General features: G+C 32.4%; 1 protein-coding gene across 1 annotated transcript in view; it reads left to right on the top strand.

Annotated features, from left to right (window-relative positions):
* LOC134282764 (uncharacterized) overlaps window positions 1-12756 on the top strand; it is a 37521-nt gene extending 24765 nt beyond the window's left edge. Inside the window, exons 16-23 of the mRNA XM_062765158.1 lie at window positions 2157-2287; window positions 2485-2632; window positions 2869-2999; window positions 3449-3599; window positions 5331-5461; window positions 6433-6600; window positions 12045-12242; window positions 12604-12756. Of these exons, the coding sequence (XP_062621142.1) occupies window positions 2157-2287; window positions 2485-2632; window positions 2869-2999; window positions 3449-3599; window positions 5331-5461; window positions 6433-6600; window positions 12045-12242; window positions 12604-12756 (1211 nt within the window). The remainder of the gene's footprint in view (window positions 1-2156; window positions 2288-2484; window positions 2633-2868; window positions 3000-3448; window positions 3600-5330; window positions 5462-6432; window positions 6601-12044; window positions 12243-12603) is intronic.
* The last annotated feature ends 1114 nt before the right edge of the window (window positions 12757-13870 follow it).

Here is a 13870-nt window from a genome sequence, read left to right as displayed (position 1 = left end):
TTTTATTTGTGGATCTTTTTGAAAGGCTCATAACACATTAATATTTCTACACTGAGTTCGGCTTTTAGATTGATGTTATGTGATTGAGTTCTTCGCTCTGTTATTCGAAAATTTTCGAAATGTAAGCATTAAATCATGATTGAAAATAAATTAATTATAGATAAAACACAAAAATCTATCATCGAAAAAGAAAGAGGAAAAAACAGATTCTACTATTATTTTTAATATACTGCGGATATTAACGGTTTCTGTGTCAACAATTTAGTAACAATCCTCGCGTAAGAGTTACCTGGTTAATTACGTTTACAAAAACTTTTTTTAGAATATCATATTCAGTTTCAATTCTTTTCGTATCATAATGGGTATCAAAATAATTGACTTTTTACGATGAATCATAATTTTTAATTAGTGATATGCTTGCATTAAATTTAAATTTTGTAAAAATAATTGATCATTAAAATCTGTCAGTGTACGTACGTTGTGTATGTATAGTTTCCTGTTAGTTAACCGGGGACGGGGGACACCTAATTAAGGTCTATTGTCTGACCAGTCGGTTTACTGTACACTGATCATCTGTTAATCTTACCCCGTTTCTCAATGTGTTTCTGGTCGGATGTCATGTTTAGTCTGATCGGCCGTTCCTCTGAAAATCGATTTTGAAATAACAATCATTGAAGACCGACTAGATTTTGACAGATACTTATCGCTGCATTATTAAAAAAAATTAACGAATTAATTAGAATTATTCATGATGTAAAAGCCATTAAAAAGTTTTTCATGGTAAAAGTCAATCTTTGAAAACTAAACATTTGTATACCAGTAGCCCCCCCCCCCCCAACAAGGGACAGAGATTTTTTTTTCATGAGATTATATAGTTATATTCCTGTGAATTCTGTAGCAGAATGTTTCTTTTAACACATGAAATAAAAATACCATTTTGTTTTTAAAAAGTAATATATATTTTGTGTTCACGAACATAGATAATTTTAAGAACAAATTGATTTTTGGTATTGTAAATTTAAGATATTTCACAAGGACTTGTTCACGGTGTGTAATAATTATTTATTTTTAAAAATCATATACACTAAAAATAAAAACAACGCATTTAATAATGATTTATTTAAAAAAAAAATATACGGTTCTCATACAGGATGTCTTGTTTTATTATCACTGTAAATGATTTTTTTTTTAAATTAGACACCTCGAGCAAGCCCCTGTGGCTATTAGCTAACTTTGTTCCCAGTGATCAAGTTTATGCATGTTGACAAAAAACTCGTAGAAATTATGATCGAGACAAAATTATGAGTTGGAATAGATTTTGCGTAAATGATATTAAAATAACTAAAAGTTAGTTCAAAGATTCTATATAAGATGCGTAAAAGTTTAATGAGGGTTGACCATTAAGTCACCATTAAGCTCAGCTTAATGGTGGCTTAATGGTAGCTTAATGAAGTTTGGACATTAAGCACCTGTAAGTTGCAGCTTAATGGTGGCTTAATGGTGGCTTAAAGGAATTAACATCTTTAAGCCACCATTAAGTCACCATTAAGCTACCATTAAGCGATTGCTTAAAGGTGGTCTTTCGTCTTGTGGTTTTACAAACATCTCTTGTTACTCCATATACTAGTACAGTAGTTCATTCAATATATCCAATTTTTTAATTTAAAAAAAAATGAATACAAAAAATGTATCAATTTAATATTTTTAAATTCTACGGGAAACATAAGCTGTTCGCTATTTCTGAAAATCTCATATCAGAGTTCATTATAACTGTAAAATTTTACAACGAATTGTTAAGAATAAAGTGAGTTTTTGAGGTCCGTTTTTGCTCTTCTCCAGTTCTTTATTCCACTATGAACTTTTGAGCTCCAGAATACTGTTCGTTATTTCCATATCGTTCATTCAACATATCAAAGTTTTCCAAATCTTGAAAAACTCGATACAGTAGGTATCAATTTCATTTTCTTAAACTCTATTGAATACAAAATCAGATGGCTGTATCCTCAAATCTCTAATTAGAGTTCGTGATAACCGTAACAAATTTACAAAGAATTGTTAAGAATTTTAGCGGGAAGCCCGAAAACCTTTGATGTTCACTTATTTGTACTAAAGAAGTTTTACTTTATTTGAATCATATTACTCTATTTTCATGATAGGTTATCTAGGCTGTTTCCTGTATGAGCATGGAATAACTTTAAGGAATGGAAAATATAGCAGGAGTTATCCTAGTGTGGAAAAGTGCAAGACGTTTTGCGGAAAACAAAATGCTCATTTCTACGGATTAGCGGTAATTTGTTACTCATCAAACAAAAAAATCAAAATAGTTTTTTTTTATCTTCATATGTTTAAATTAAATTTTTTTCCCCGTTATTTTGTCTAAAGTTTTATTTTTGAAATCGATAAGACGTATCTCAGATTCACTATATTTAAGAAATGTAGAGTAATTTATTGATTGAAACATTTCTAGCTGAGATCTGTTTGTAGCATGGAAATCAGTGTTTATGTGGTGATCGAGGAAGAACGGTTCGAAAGGGAGAGATAGAATGTAGTCATCTGTGCTCTGGAAATGGAAATGAGTTTTGCGGAGGATATTGGAGGATAAGTCTGTATATAAATCGAAACTACGACAAAGGTAAAGTGCCGAATCAATTTTCTAAAAATCTCACTGGAAACTGAATATCTTTGAAACATGTTATTGATAAGAACAGTGCTCATAATTATTTTATGATATTAATTTGAACCTTTGAAATAGAATAAATTAGCAGGCCTTACAATTAATATAAGGCTTGACCCTTTTTTTGGCATTCATGATCAAATCTACGATTTAAGAATTCCTATCTTTTATATTTATTAATCTAATTTTCACAGGGTATGTAGGATGCTTCCAAGATCAGTCAAGTAAGACATTGAACGGGAAACATAATACATCAGATTCTATGACTGTGGAAAATTGTAAGGAATTCTGTCAACATCAGGATACTCAGTTCTACGGTTTGAAGGTTATTATTCGTATGTTCATGATGCATTGCTTTATGAAAAAAATCTTTCGCTGAATATTGTTTTTGCATTGTTTAAAAAAGTGAAGATCAACTTTACTGTATCCTCAACTTTAGCTGCCAAAATATCACCAGCATAAAACATTTTGAGAGCTTTTCATTCCAAATATATTTCGTTAATGACCTTCGATCTTCTGAAAGATTCTGAATAGAGCTTATTCCTGTTGGGAATTTTTTCTTTTTGGTAATTTTGTTCTCTGTTGGCTTTTGCTTGTGCTCGTTAATGAAGCATCATTCTGAATATTACATATAGTTTACTGTGTTTAAATATAATTCATAATCTTGAATATATGTAATTGACTAGAATGAAAGCTTTTCAAAAATCACGTAAATCGAAAGCGGAGTCTAACCTCTAAAATTTAATGATAATTGACAAATGGCTTCTTTTGTAGTCTTCCAGTAAATGCTTCTGTGTGAATTCTCTTTCACAAAGTGTCAAAACAGCAGACAAAGAATGCAGTTCCAAATGCAGCGGAAATGAGGAGCAAATTTGTGGTGGTGATCGAAGAATAAGTGTTTATAAGAATGTCAACTACCAAAAAGGTAAAAGAACATGCTGGAAGAAAGAAATTACACTGACTAGAGATTATAATGTAATGAATTGTGAATGCACATTGAGGCCAATTTTGATTTTTGGTGCTTAATGTCTAGGTTTCAAGCAACTATTTAAGCTAGAGAAGAAGAGAGGGGAAATCAGATCACATTGAGTTCTTTTTATAAACATGATGAATATAATGATGGATACAGTAAATCTTGGTTATAACAAAGCCCTGGGGATGTGTGAAATTAATTTGCTGTATCTGTAATTGTTACACCCATATAATGAATTCGTGTAAATATATCTTAGACTATGGAATTCGTAACATACACGTTTTTGTTCAAGAATTACTACCAAATATAATAGGAAAACAATTTTTACAAAACATCTTTCAGAAAATGAAGGCTTTGTTATGAATTAAATTTAATCACAAAAACGTACTTAAAATAAAGTCAATGCTCTGCTTTATTCTGTATTGCTGTATGGACTTTTGAACTTGAATACTGTCTGTTTTGCCATGAATATGGTCGGAGCATATAATGTTTGTCATATCTGTCTTCCGTCCTTCCGTCTTTTCGTCCTTCCGTCACACTTTGCGTTTAGCTCATTTCGAAGCTAGTTTCAAAAACTATCCAAGATATTTTCATCAAACTTCATAGGCTGATAGATATTGATAAGAGCTATGCAACTGCATCAACATTTTTTGACCTTGACCTTTACTTTGATCTTGACCTCACTTTTTTAAAATGGTCAGTTTTAAAGTATCATTCAAGATAGTGTTATTAAACTTCATAAGCTAATATATATTGTTGAGAGCTTTTCAACTGCATCAACTTTTATACCCTGGCTTTTCTTTCGCCCTTGTTCTCATTTTTCTTAAATGAATGTTTAGCTCAGTTTTAAACATATCGTCCAATATATTTATGCCCCCCTTCGAAGAAGGGAGGGCATGTTGCTTTGCTGCTGTCTGTCGGTCGGGCTGATGGTATGTTGGTCTGTCTGTCCACATAGTTTTCATTCATTTTCTTCGCAGATGTTGCACATACTGCAATAAAATTTAGTACAGATTCTTTTAGATGAATATCTAGGTCAAGTTCTTTTTTGGGTACGATCGCGCCGTTTTTGACAGAATTATGCCCTCTTGGACTTAAAAATTCTAATTTGGGGGGGGGGGGGGGGCATGTGTTTTACAAACATCTCTTGTTACTCCATATACTAGTACGGTAGTTCATTCAGTATATCCAATTTTTGAATCTAAAAAAAATGAATACAAAATGTATCAATTTAATATTTTTAAACTCTACGGGATACATAAGCTGTTCGCTATTTCTGAAAATCTCATATCAGAGTTCATTATAACTGTAAAATTTTACAACGAATTGTTAAGAATAAAGTGGGTTTTTGAGGTCCGTGTTTGCTCTTCTCCAGCTCTTTATTGCTCTATTGACTTTTGAGCTCCAGAATACTGTTCGTTATTTCCATATCGTTCATTCAACATATCAAAGTTTTCAAATCTTGAAAAACTCGATACAGTAGGTATCAATTTCATTTTCTGAAACTCTATGGAATACAAAATCAGATGGCTGTATCCTCAAATCTCTAATATTAGAGTTCGTGATAACTGTAACAAATTTACAAAGAATTGTAGCGGGAAGCCCGAAAACCTTTGATGTTCACTTATTTGTACTAAAGGAGTTTTACTTTATTTGAATCATAGTACTCTATTTTCATGATAGGTTATCTGGGCTGTTTCCTGTATCAGCCTGGAATAACTTTAAGGAATGGAAAATATAGCAGGAGTTATCCTAGTGTGGAAAAGTGCAAGACGTTTTGCGGAAAACAAAATGCTCAATTCTACGGATTAGCGGTAATTTGTTACTCATCAAACAAAAAAAATCAAAATAGTTTTTTTTTTATCTTCATATGTTTAAATTGAATTTTTTCCTCCGTTATTCTGTCTAAAGTTTTATTTTTGAAATCGATAAGATTCATTATATTTAAAGGTACTTGGACACAGATTTGAAGTTAATATTTTTTCTATAATATTACGACTTATATATTTTAATAGTATTTCACACAAAAATTAATTAAAAATCTTATTTCGTTTAAAAGATATTGAAATTTCAAATTTTTCGGCGGGTTTGATTGACATATCCCTGCACTCTCACAAATTTAATTTTATTCTTAATCCTTAGGAAAAGTGGCAATATCGTTTTGTATAAATGAAAAATATTAATACTATAATCCAGAAAATTCAGAGTAGACACGTTCGAAAGCAAAACAAACACACAATATATTGTCAGTCCGTGCAGTTGTGGTAAGCAGACTGTGACGATTGAACGCACCCGGTGAATTCTAAATATAAACAATAACAGAACTCGAGCACTGTTTACAAAAACTGTGTACATAACACGAGTGTGCTCGATTTGCTAAACTCTGTACGCATCTCTTAGTTCGGAATGACGATACTTGTGAAGGTGTTTTGCTTTCTAACATTTCTACTCTGAATAAAATTATTTTTCTTGATAAAAGTTTTAATATTTCTCATTAAAACACATCAAAATTGTCACTTTTCCTAAGGATTAATAATAAAGTTAAAATTTGTGAAAGTGCAAGAATGTGTCAAACAAACCCGCCAAAAAATTTAAAGTTTTAATAACTTTTAAATGAAATAAGATTTTTAATTAATTTTTGTGTGAAATGCTATTAAAATATATAATTCGTGATATTATACAGAAAAAATGAGAAAATATTAACTTCAAATCTGTGTCCAAGTACCTTTAAGAAATGTAGAGTAATTTATTGATTGAAACATTTCTAGTTGAGATCTGTTTGTAGCATGGAAATCAGTGTTTATGTGGTGATCGAGGAAGAACGGTTCGAAAGGGAGAGATAGAATGTAGTCATCTGTGCTCTGGAAATGGAAATGAGTTTTGCGGAGGACATTGGAGGATAAGTCTGTATATAAATCGAAACTACGATAACGGTATGATGATTCAGTCTTTGGTATTTTACCTGTTAAACATTTTTAATTCATTGTAGCAAAATATATACATATTTTTTTCCTTGATTAATGCAACTAATGCGTGATTTGGACATAATCCTGTCTTGCAATGTAGGAATATGATATATAGAATAAAAAAAATTCTTGATCGATAATTAAATATTTTATAATGAAAAGTCACAAATAAAAATGTTTTTGTTTTTAGCATGCTTTCCCTATATTCCTGTTGATTTAAATGCAAAATGAGATAATGTATTTCTTAAGATTAGCAATTTAAAAGCTGAAAATATTCTTTAAAAGCTGAAAGTATTCTTCTTATTTTTTTAAAATGATCCTCATTTTTTTATTGTGCTGGTTTTTTTTTTACATTCTCATCAGGATATGTGGGTTGCTTTCAAAACAAACCAAGTAGAACACTGAATGGGAGATTAAATACGTCAAATTCTATGACTGTGGAAAACTGCAAAGAATTTTGTCAACAACACGATTCACGATTCTACGGTTTAGAGGTTCTCACTATTGCTTTTCATGATTTTACTAGATGCTTATTCCAAAACTCAAATTTATAAACAAACTCTTAATTATAACGGTAATGACTACAATTTGCATGGTCTATCATGAAATGGTCTTTTCTATCCAATAAAAAGATTACCGTAAATGAGGTTAAAGTGTTTATTTTAATTTGTGTGAGGATTATACATTGTATCATACCCAAAAACACTTTCACGTCTTCATAGCTTTTGCTAACTTTTATATTCTTTTAAATTGTGTAGCATTCCATACCTTACACGAAAAAAAAAACAGGCGTGTTTATTTCAACCAAATTATAGAAACTTCATTAGAACTTTTTAATAACTTTGTTTACTTCCAATTTGAATATTTAAAAAGTTATTTTTCTTTTAACGATATGTGATGTGAAAAAAACAATCAAATTTGTGCATGAAAATTATTAGGACCCGACTCTTTATACCTAACTAGACTGTTCGCTGTAACTCAGACAGTGAAGTGCTTGCCCCGTGATCGGTTGATCGTGAGTTCGAATCTTGGTCGCGACTGACCTAGTTGTAAGTCAAGTAAACAGAACAAAGGCATCGGCGATATAATTACAAGATCACCTTTACCACAATATCACACTGCTAAGGTGGACCCCTGAAGTATCCTTATAAAAACCACCGAAACACACTTTTCTATATTAGTTTGTATGTTAATTTATATTTCAAACAGCACTACAATTTTTAGGATTCGATCAAATGTTTTTGTGGAAATGTCTTAGCACTTAGCAACAAAATCATTGGAAAAGAATGCAACGTCAAGTGCAGTGGAAATGAGAACCAGTTCTGTGGTGGAAAAGGGGTGATAAGTGTGTATAAAAATCCCAATTTTGATAAAGGTACTTATTAAAACATTTCTTCTCAAAAAAATCTTAATGATACAGGAAACATCCTGTAAATTATTAGCCGATATGTCAGTCCAAAGTTTTGATTCAGAATTATTAAATCGATATACAGAAACTAAACTAGGGAAAGAAAATTTTTTCAGTATTGATGAAATAACTGAATTTGAAGTATTGAATATGTTGAATACACTGGATGTAAATAAGTCAGCCGGTATAGACTTTATCGGACCTCGTCTTCTAAAACTTTCGGCAAATGTCATATGCAAATCTATTACACATCTTATAAATGCTAGTATCACTAATGGAGTATTTCCATCCAGTTTAAAACAAGCAAAAGTCACTCCTATTTTCAAAAATGGCGACCACGCAGATCCAGGGAACTACAGACCGATATCAATTCTTCCAACATTATCGAAATTAGTTGAAAAACACATAGCAAATCAAATACGGAACTTTGCCTCTAACTTTGATCTTTTATTTAAATCACAATCTGGATTTCGAGAATTTCATTCATGTCAAACGGCTCTTACAAAACTTACAGATAATTGGCTACAAGCTATGGACCAAGGAAATCTAGTAGGCATAACTTTCATTGACTTTAGCAAGGCATTTGATTTGGTTAATCATGAAATTCTTATTAGTAAACTTCAATCATATCACTTTGATCAAATGGCTATTAAATGGTTTCATTCTTATTTAACCTCAAGGTCTCAGTGTGTAAAAATAGGAACATATTCCTCTGATTTTTTGCTCGTCACAGCAGGAGTGCCCCAAGGATCTATCTTAGGTCCCCTTTTATTTTTATTGTATATAAATGATCTCCCTTTACATGTAAATAGAACAGATATTGATATGTTTGCCGATGATGCAACCTTGCATACATATCATAAAAATATAAAAGGTATTGAGAATGCCCTTAACTTTGATTTGTGCGAGATTGAAAATTGGTGTTCCAAAAATCAAATGGCGTTAAATACCAATAAGACAAAATGTATGCTTATGGGAACTCAGCAGAGAAAATCAAGAATAGATTCACCTGAACTAAATTTATATGCTTCAAACAAATTAATTGAAAATGTTGAATCTGAAAAACTTCTGGGAGTGCATATTGATGGTTCATTGCGCTATAATCACCATATTGACTCAGTTTGTAAATCTTTGACATATAAATTATATACCTCACGCAAAATTAAAAAATTCCTTCCCTTACACACAAGAAAACTATTCTATAATGCATACATTCTGCCCTCTTTGAATTATTGCCTAACTATTTGGGGTAATGAACCAGGTGCTGGCATAGATAGAGTTTTTAAATATGCTCTACGATCTGAAACAAACTATGACCTTCATCTACCGAAATATCGCACAAATCAATTTAAAAATTCTTTTCATTATTCCGGTGTTCATTTATGGAACAAATTACCTTTGTACATACGATTTTCACAGAATTTACACACATTTCGTAAAAATGTAGAAAAATTCATAATAACGTGCAGCAACTAAAATCTCCTGAAATCTATATGTGCTTGTATTTTTACGTCATGTTGTATTATTTATTATTGTACAATGATTTTATTATTGTATTATTGTGACATGCTTAGAGGACCCCGAGGAAGACTAGTGCATTGCACTAATCGGGTTACCCTCTTAAAATAAACTATTATTATTATTATTATTATTATTAATGATTTTAAAAGTTACTTCATAGATAGAATTAGTACCAAAGATTCTAGGATAGAATTTTAGACAAATTATCGATATGTAATTGTAAGAAAAGATTGTAAATCAAAGTACCACTTAAGTTATCTTAAATGAGGGTCTGTTTCTTTTATTTCTTTTCCCAACACGGGTGTTTTCATTATTTTGGATATAAGTATGAGTTTCTCTGCTAGTCTAAGTGTCATCCGACATGAATTAACCCTCTATAACTTTAGCAAAATTAAAATGAAAATTGTTTTAATGGAAATTTAAACGTATTACACGAGTTGTTGGAAGAACATGCTAAATTCAGAGGAAAGCAGGTCGTCTGTTGCTTTGAAAAGGATAATTTTATGTATCTCATTGTAATGATTTTGAATCAATCAATCTGATTTCAGATCTTTAAGCTTTTTTATTTGTAAAAATAATGTTTTAAGACTTTTTTTTGCATTTTTAAAGATCTATCTTTTTATTAAGACAGGGCATTGGCTATGAATGAGATTTGACAAAATACCTAATGAATGCAATGTTGACCTCAAAAAATGAATTAAAACAAATGAAATAAAATCCATCAAATCAAACCTCGCCTTAAATGGTTTGCCACTTAAAGTCAAACATGACAGTTCTCACAACCTTAAAACACTGCTTAACAGAGTTCAATTCATAGATTCATCAGTTTTTTAGATAAGCGCAAAACAACTCATTTTATATTTATTGGAAAAAAAATACCAACATTTTATCTTTATTTATATATTGATATGCTGAATTGACGGCGGATTTTCCCGTTATTACTTAGTACTTGATCGTTACAAGAAGCACACGGCGGATGTAACAGATTAGGAGGGGGTGCTCACTCCTCCATGAGACCTGATCCCACCTCTTATGTTTTGAAGTCCGTGTTTGCTCAGAGCCTATTTTATGCTGTATAAATGGACTTGCTCCTAAATACTGTTCGTTATCTCCGTATGTTTCTAAAGAAACGCGTTTACAGCATGAGAAAGAAAATGTGTTTCGATCTATTTATCATAGTCAGGCGGCATACCTAAATTTTTTGAGACAATTGTGCATTTTGTGATAAAAGCATAGAATTTTGTATGCAAGTAGAGTAGTTCATTACAAACATATTTGGATATTGGGCCACTTCAATCGGTACCTACTATGACCTTGACGGCCGATTTTCAAAATGGCTGACAAACGCAAGCATTAACAAGAACATTTTCCTTAACACGTTTAAAATAAAAACAGCTTTGCAATATATATTTATAAATACATGCACATGCTCTATGATTCAGAAAAAAATGTTTCTTCATCTCATCGGGGTTAAGTATGTGCCAGATGATGCTATCTATAGTAATAATTTTTCTAAATTGACAATATTAAAAATCTATGATTAAATTATTCTTTAAAACAGACATTTACGACCTATCTTTAACTAAATATGCCGTGATAGAGACAAAATACCAACTCTTAAAAATGACTACCTTATTGTTTAACTTTCAGAGTTAACTTGTAACTGTTGATACTATTTAGTATTTACAGTAACTTAAAGTATAGTTCAAATTGTAACTGTTGTTACTATTTGTAGTAAAATTTAACATCATTCGCAATACTTATTATGCGCCCCGCTTGAAAAGTGAAAGATTATATTGTAATCGGTTTGTCTGTCCGTTCGTCTGTACGTGCGTCTGTCTGTAAAGCTTTGGGATACCCATCTCTTATCTGGAACTCCTCTTTTACCCCTAAGTGAAATTTAATGAAACTTGAAATCACAGAATCTTTATTACATATTGCCATTGTGCACCTCTTGTTTTACTTTTTGATCTGACACACATTTTCGGTTTCCCCGCCACAGCATAACATGAACTTTTCCATTATAATCATTTGGGAGGCGGGGGTATCATTTAGTGATGTCATTGCTCACAGTACCTCTACTTCAGTCAGAAGACGGCCATGCAAATTGAATGAAAAGAAACATAAAACACTATCATCGCAAAATTAATTGTGTTAAACATGTAATGCTTAAAAAATTATAGTTACTAGTATATTGAATACTGGTATATAATTGTTATGGAACTTGAGTTGTTTGTATTGACATTTGCCAATCTCTTTGACTTCCAATTTATCTGGAAGTTCTTACAGAGCTTGTAACGTTGTTCCATGCCTTAGATCACACAAATTATGCAAGATGGATTCCTGTTCATCTCAGGGACATGGCGGAACTCCCTACAAAACACCCTGAAATAAATCAGGAATTTAATGATGGAAGTTTCACAGTGCAAAACACCAAACGTGTCTTCTCTGCTATTCTAATCGATCAAACACATGAACAAAACAACGCGTATATCAATACAGGAGCTTCAAGATGAACAATCTGACAAGAAAGGGTCAAAAGATACCCGTCATCATGATCAAAAACCTAGTATACAGGCTTCGTTTGCTAATGATGTTCACTCTCTTGTTTGTCTGATCAAAGACCTTGGCAATCCTTTCGATAAATTATGTAAAGATCTTCTAGTTCTAGATACAAAGGAACTTTCAGACCAATCTGCAGTAAGAGCTGTTATATGTGGAATGAGAGTTGGAATTGATAAATTTACACACTTTTGCAAAGAATGTCTCATTAACAGGTGAAGGCTAATCAATGATATCATTCATCGTAGTAGAGTAAGCTTGTTCAAAAATACAAGCAGTTCAAAATTCAGTGAAAAGAAAGAGGATGTAACCTTGCTCAAATGTGATGTGAATCTCATTTTTGTCAAAACAGACAAGATAACCTTAGAGAATTCTTTCGACATGAGAATCCACTATGACTGCCTTCACTTTCTGATGCATGTAACATCCATCTTGTCAATTACTGCTAAGACCTCAGAAAATTATGCTCATCAGAACTTCATTCCATATATTTTCTCAGTTTCTAAGAGCTTCCCGTGTAGACCTGGTATGGGAAAAAGATATAGACAATTCATTAAAAGGTAACGGTAGAGCAAAGCGAGGCAAGAGAAAACAAATACGTGTGACTGCCGAGTCAACAGTACCTAGAGATTGGCAAGATTTCCTCGAGTAGATAGAAACAAGACGGAACTTTACAGATTCCTCTCAAGATATCTCATTATGACTTTTGATGAAGGTATCAACCAAATAGTTATTACCGATGGTAGAAATGTTCTTTCAAAAATCTAAATACAAGATGTCCTTTCGATTTCTCCATGTAATCACGAGGAAGCAGATAGCCGAATGCTGTTACACACAGCACATGTATCTGGCCAAGGCCATAACAGAATACTGATCCGCACTGTTGACACTGATGTTGTGGTCCTGGCTGTCTCCGTGGTGCAAACTTTGAACCCAGAGATGGAACTTTGGATAGCCTTTAGAACTGGAAAAAATTTCCGTCATGTGGCAGCCCATATATTTGGACGTGGCCTTGGACACAGAAAAGCTTTTACACTTCCAATGTTTCATACGCTGACTGGATGTGACACTGTTTCCAGTATTGGTGGGCATGGCAAAAAAAAAAAACTGCACAGAAAACTTGGAAGGCCCTAACTTAGCTCACTGACGCACATGTTAAATTAGTTTGTCCACCAACTAATATACCAAGCGGTATAATGCAAACCATTGAAGATTTGTCATCCTTCTCTATGACAGGACCAGTACATGCTTTGACATAAACCAAGCTCGGCAAAAGATTTTCGCAAGGAAACCTGATGTGAAACGAATTCCGCCAACAAAGGCTGCGCTAGAGCATGTAAAACGAGCAACTTTCCAGGGAGGACATGTATGGGGACAGGTACTGCAACTAAATCCATTATTGCCCTCCCCTATCGAGTCGGGTTTTATTATGACAGATGGTCTGTATGAGCCTCAATGGACAACACTGCGGGAAGCCTCGAAAGTCTGTTATGAACTAATAAGATGCAACTGTGACTTGAAAAATAAAGGATGTAATTCAAAAAAGTGTTGTTGCAAACTTTCAGATCTCAAGTGCACTAACATATGTGGATGTGAAGGAGCTTAGTGATTACTGAAAGTCAGGACAAACAACATCTTTGTCAAAGCTTTTATTGTGGTCACCAGGACCTAATATATGTCTTACATATATAAACATGTTGTCTTTTAACTCTTTCATTACTTATTAGTACATGCATTTAAAATTAACCATAGGGTAAGTCACGTGT

Source organism: Saccostrea cucullata, unplaced genomic scaffold, assembly GCF_032062105.1.
Source record: "Saccostrea cucullata isolate Sc308-1 unplaced genomic scaffold, CSIRO_AGI_Scuc_v1 ctg1146, whole genome shotgun sequence".
In the NCBI taxonomy this organism is placed as follows: Eukaryota; Metazoa; Mollusca; class Bivalvia; order Ostreida; family Ostreidae; genus Saccostrea; species Saccostrea cuccullata.
Note: the sequence above shows the minus strand (reverse complement) of the source record. Positions and strands in the feature narration are given on the sequence as shown.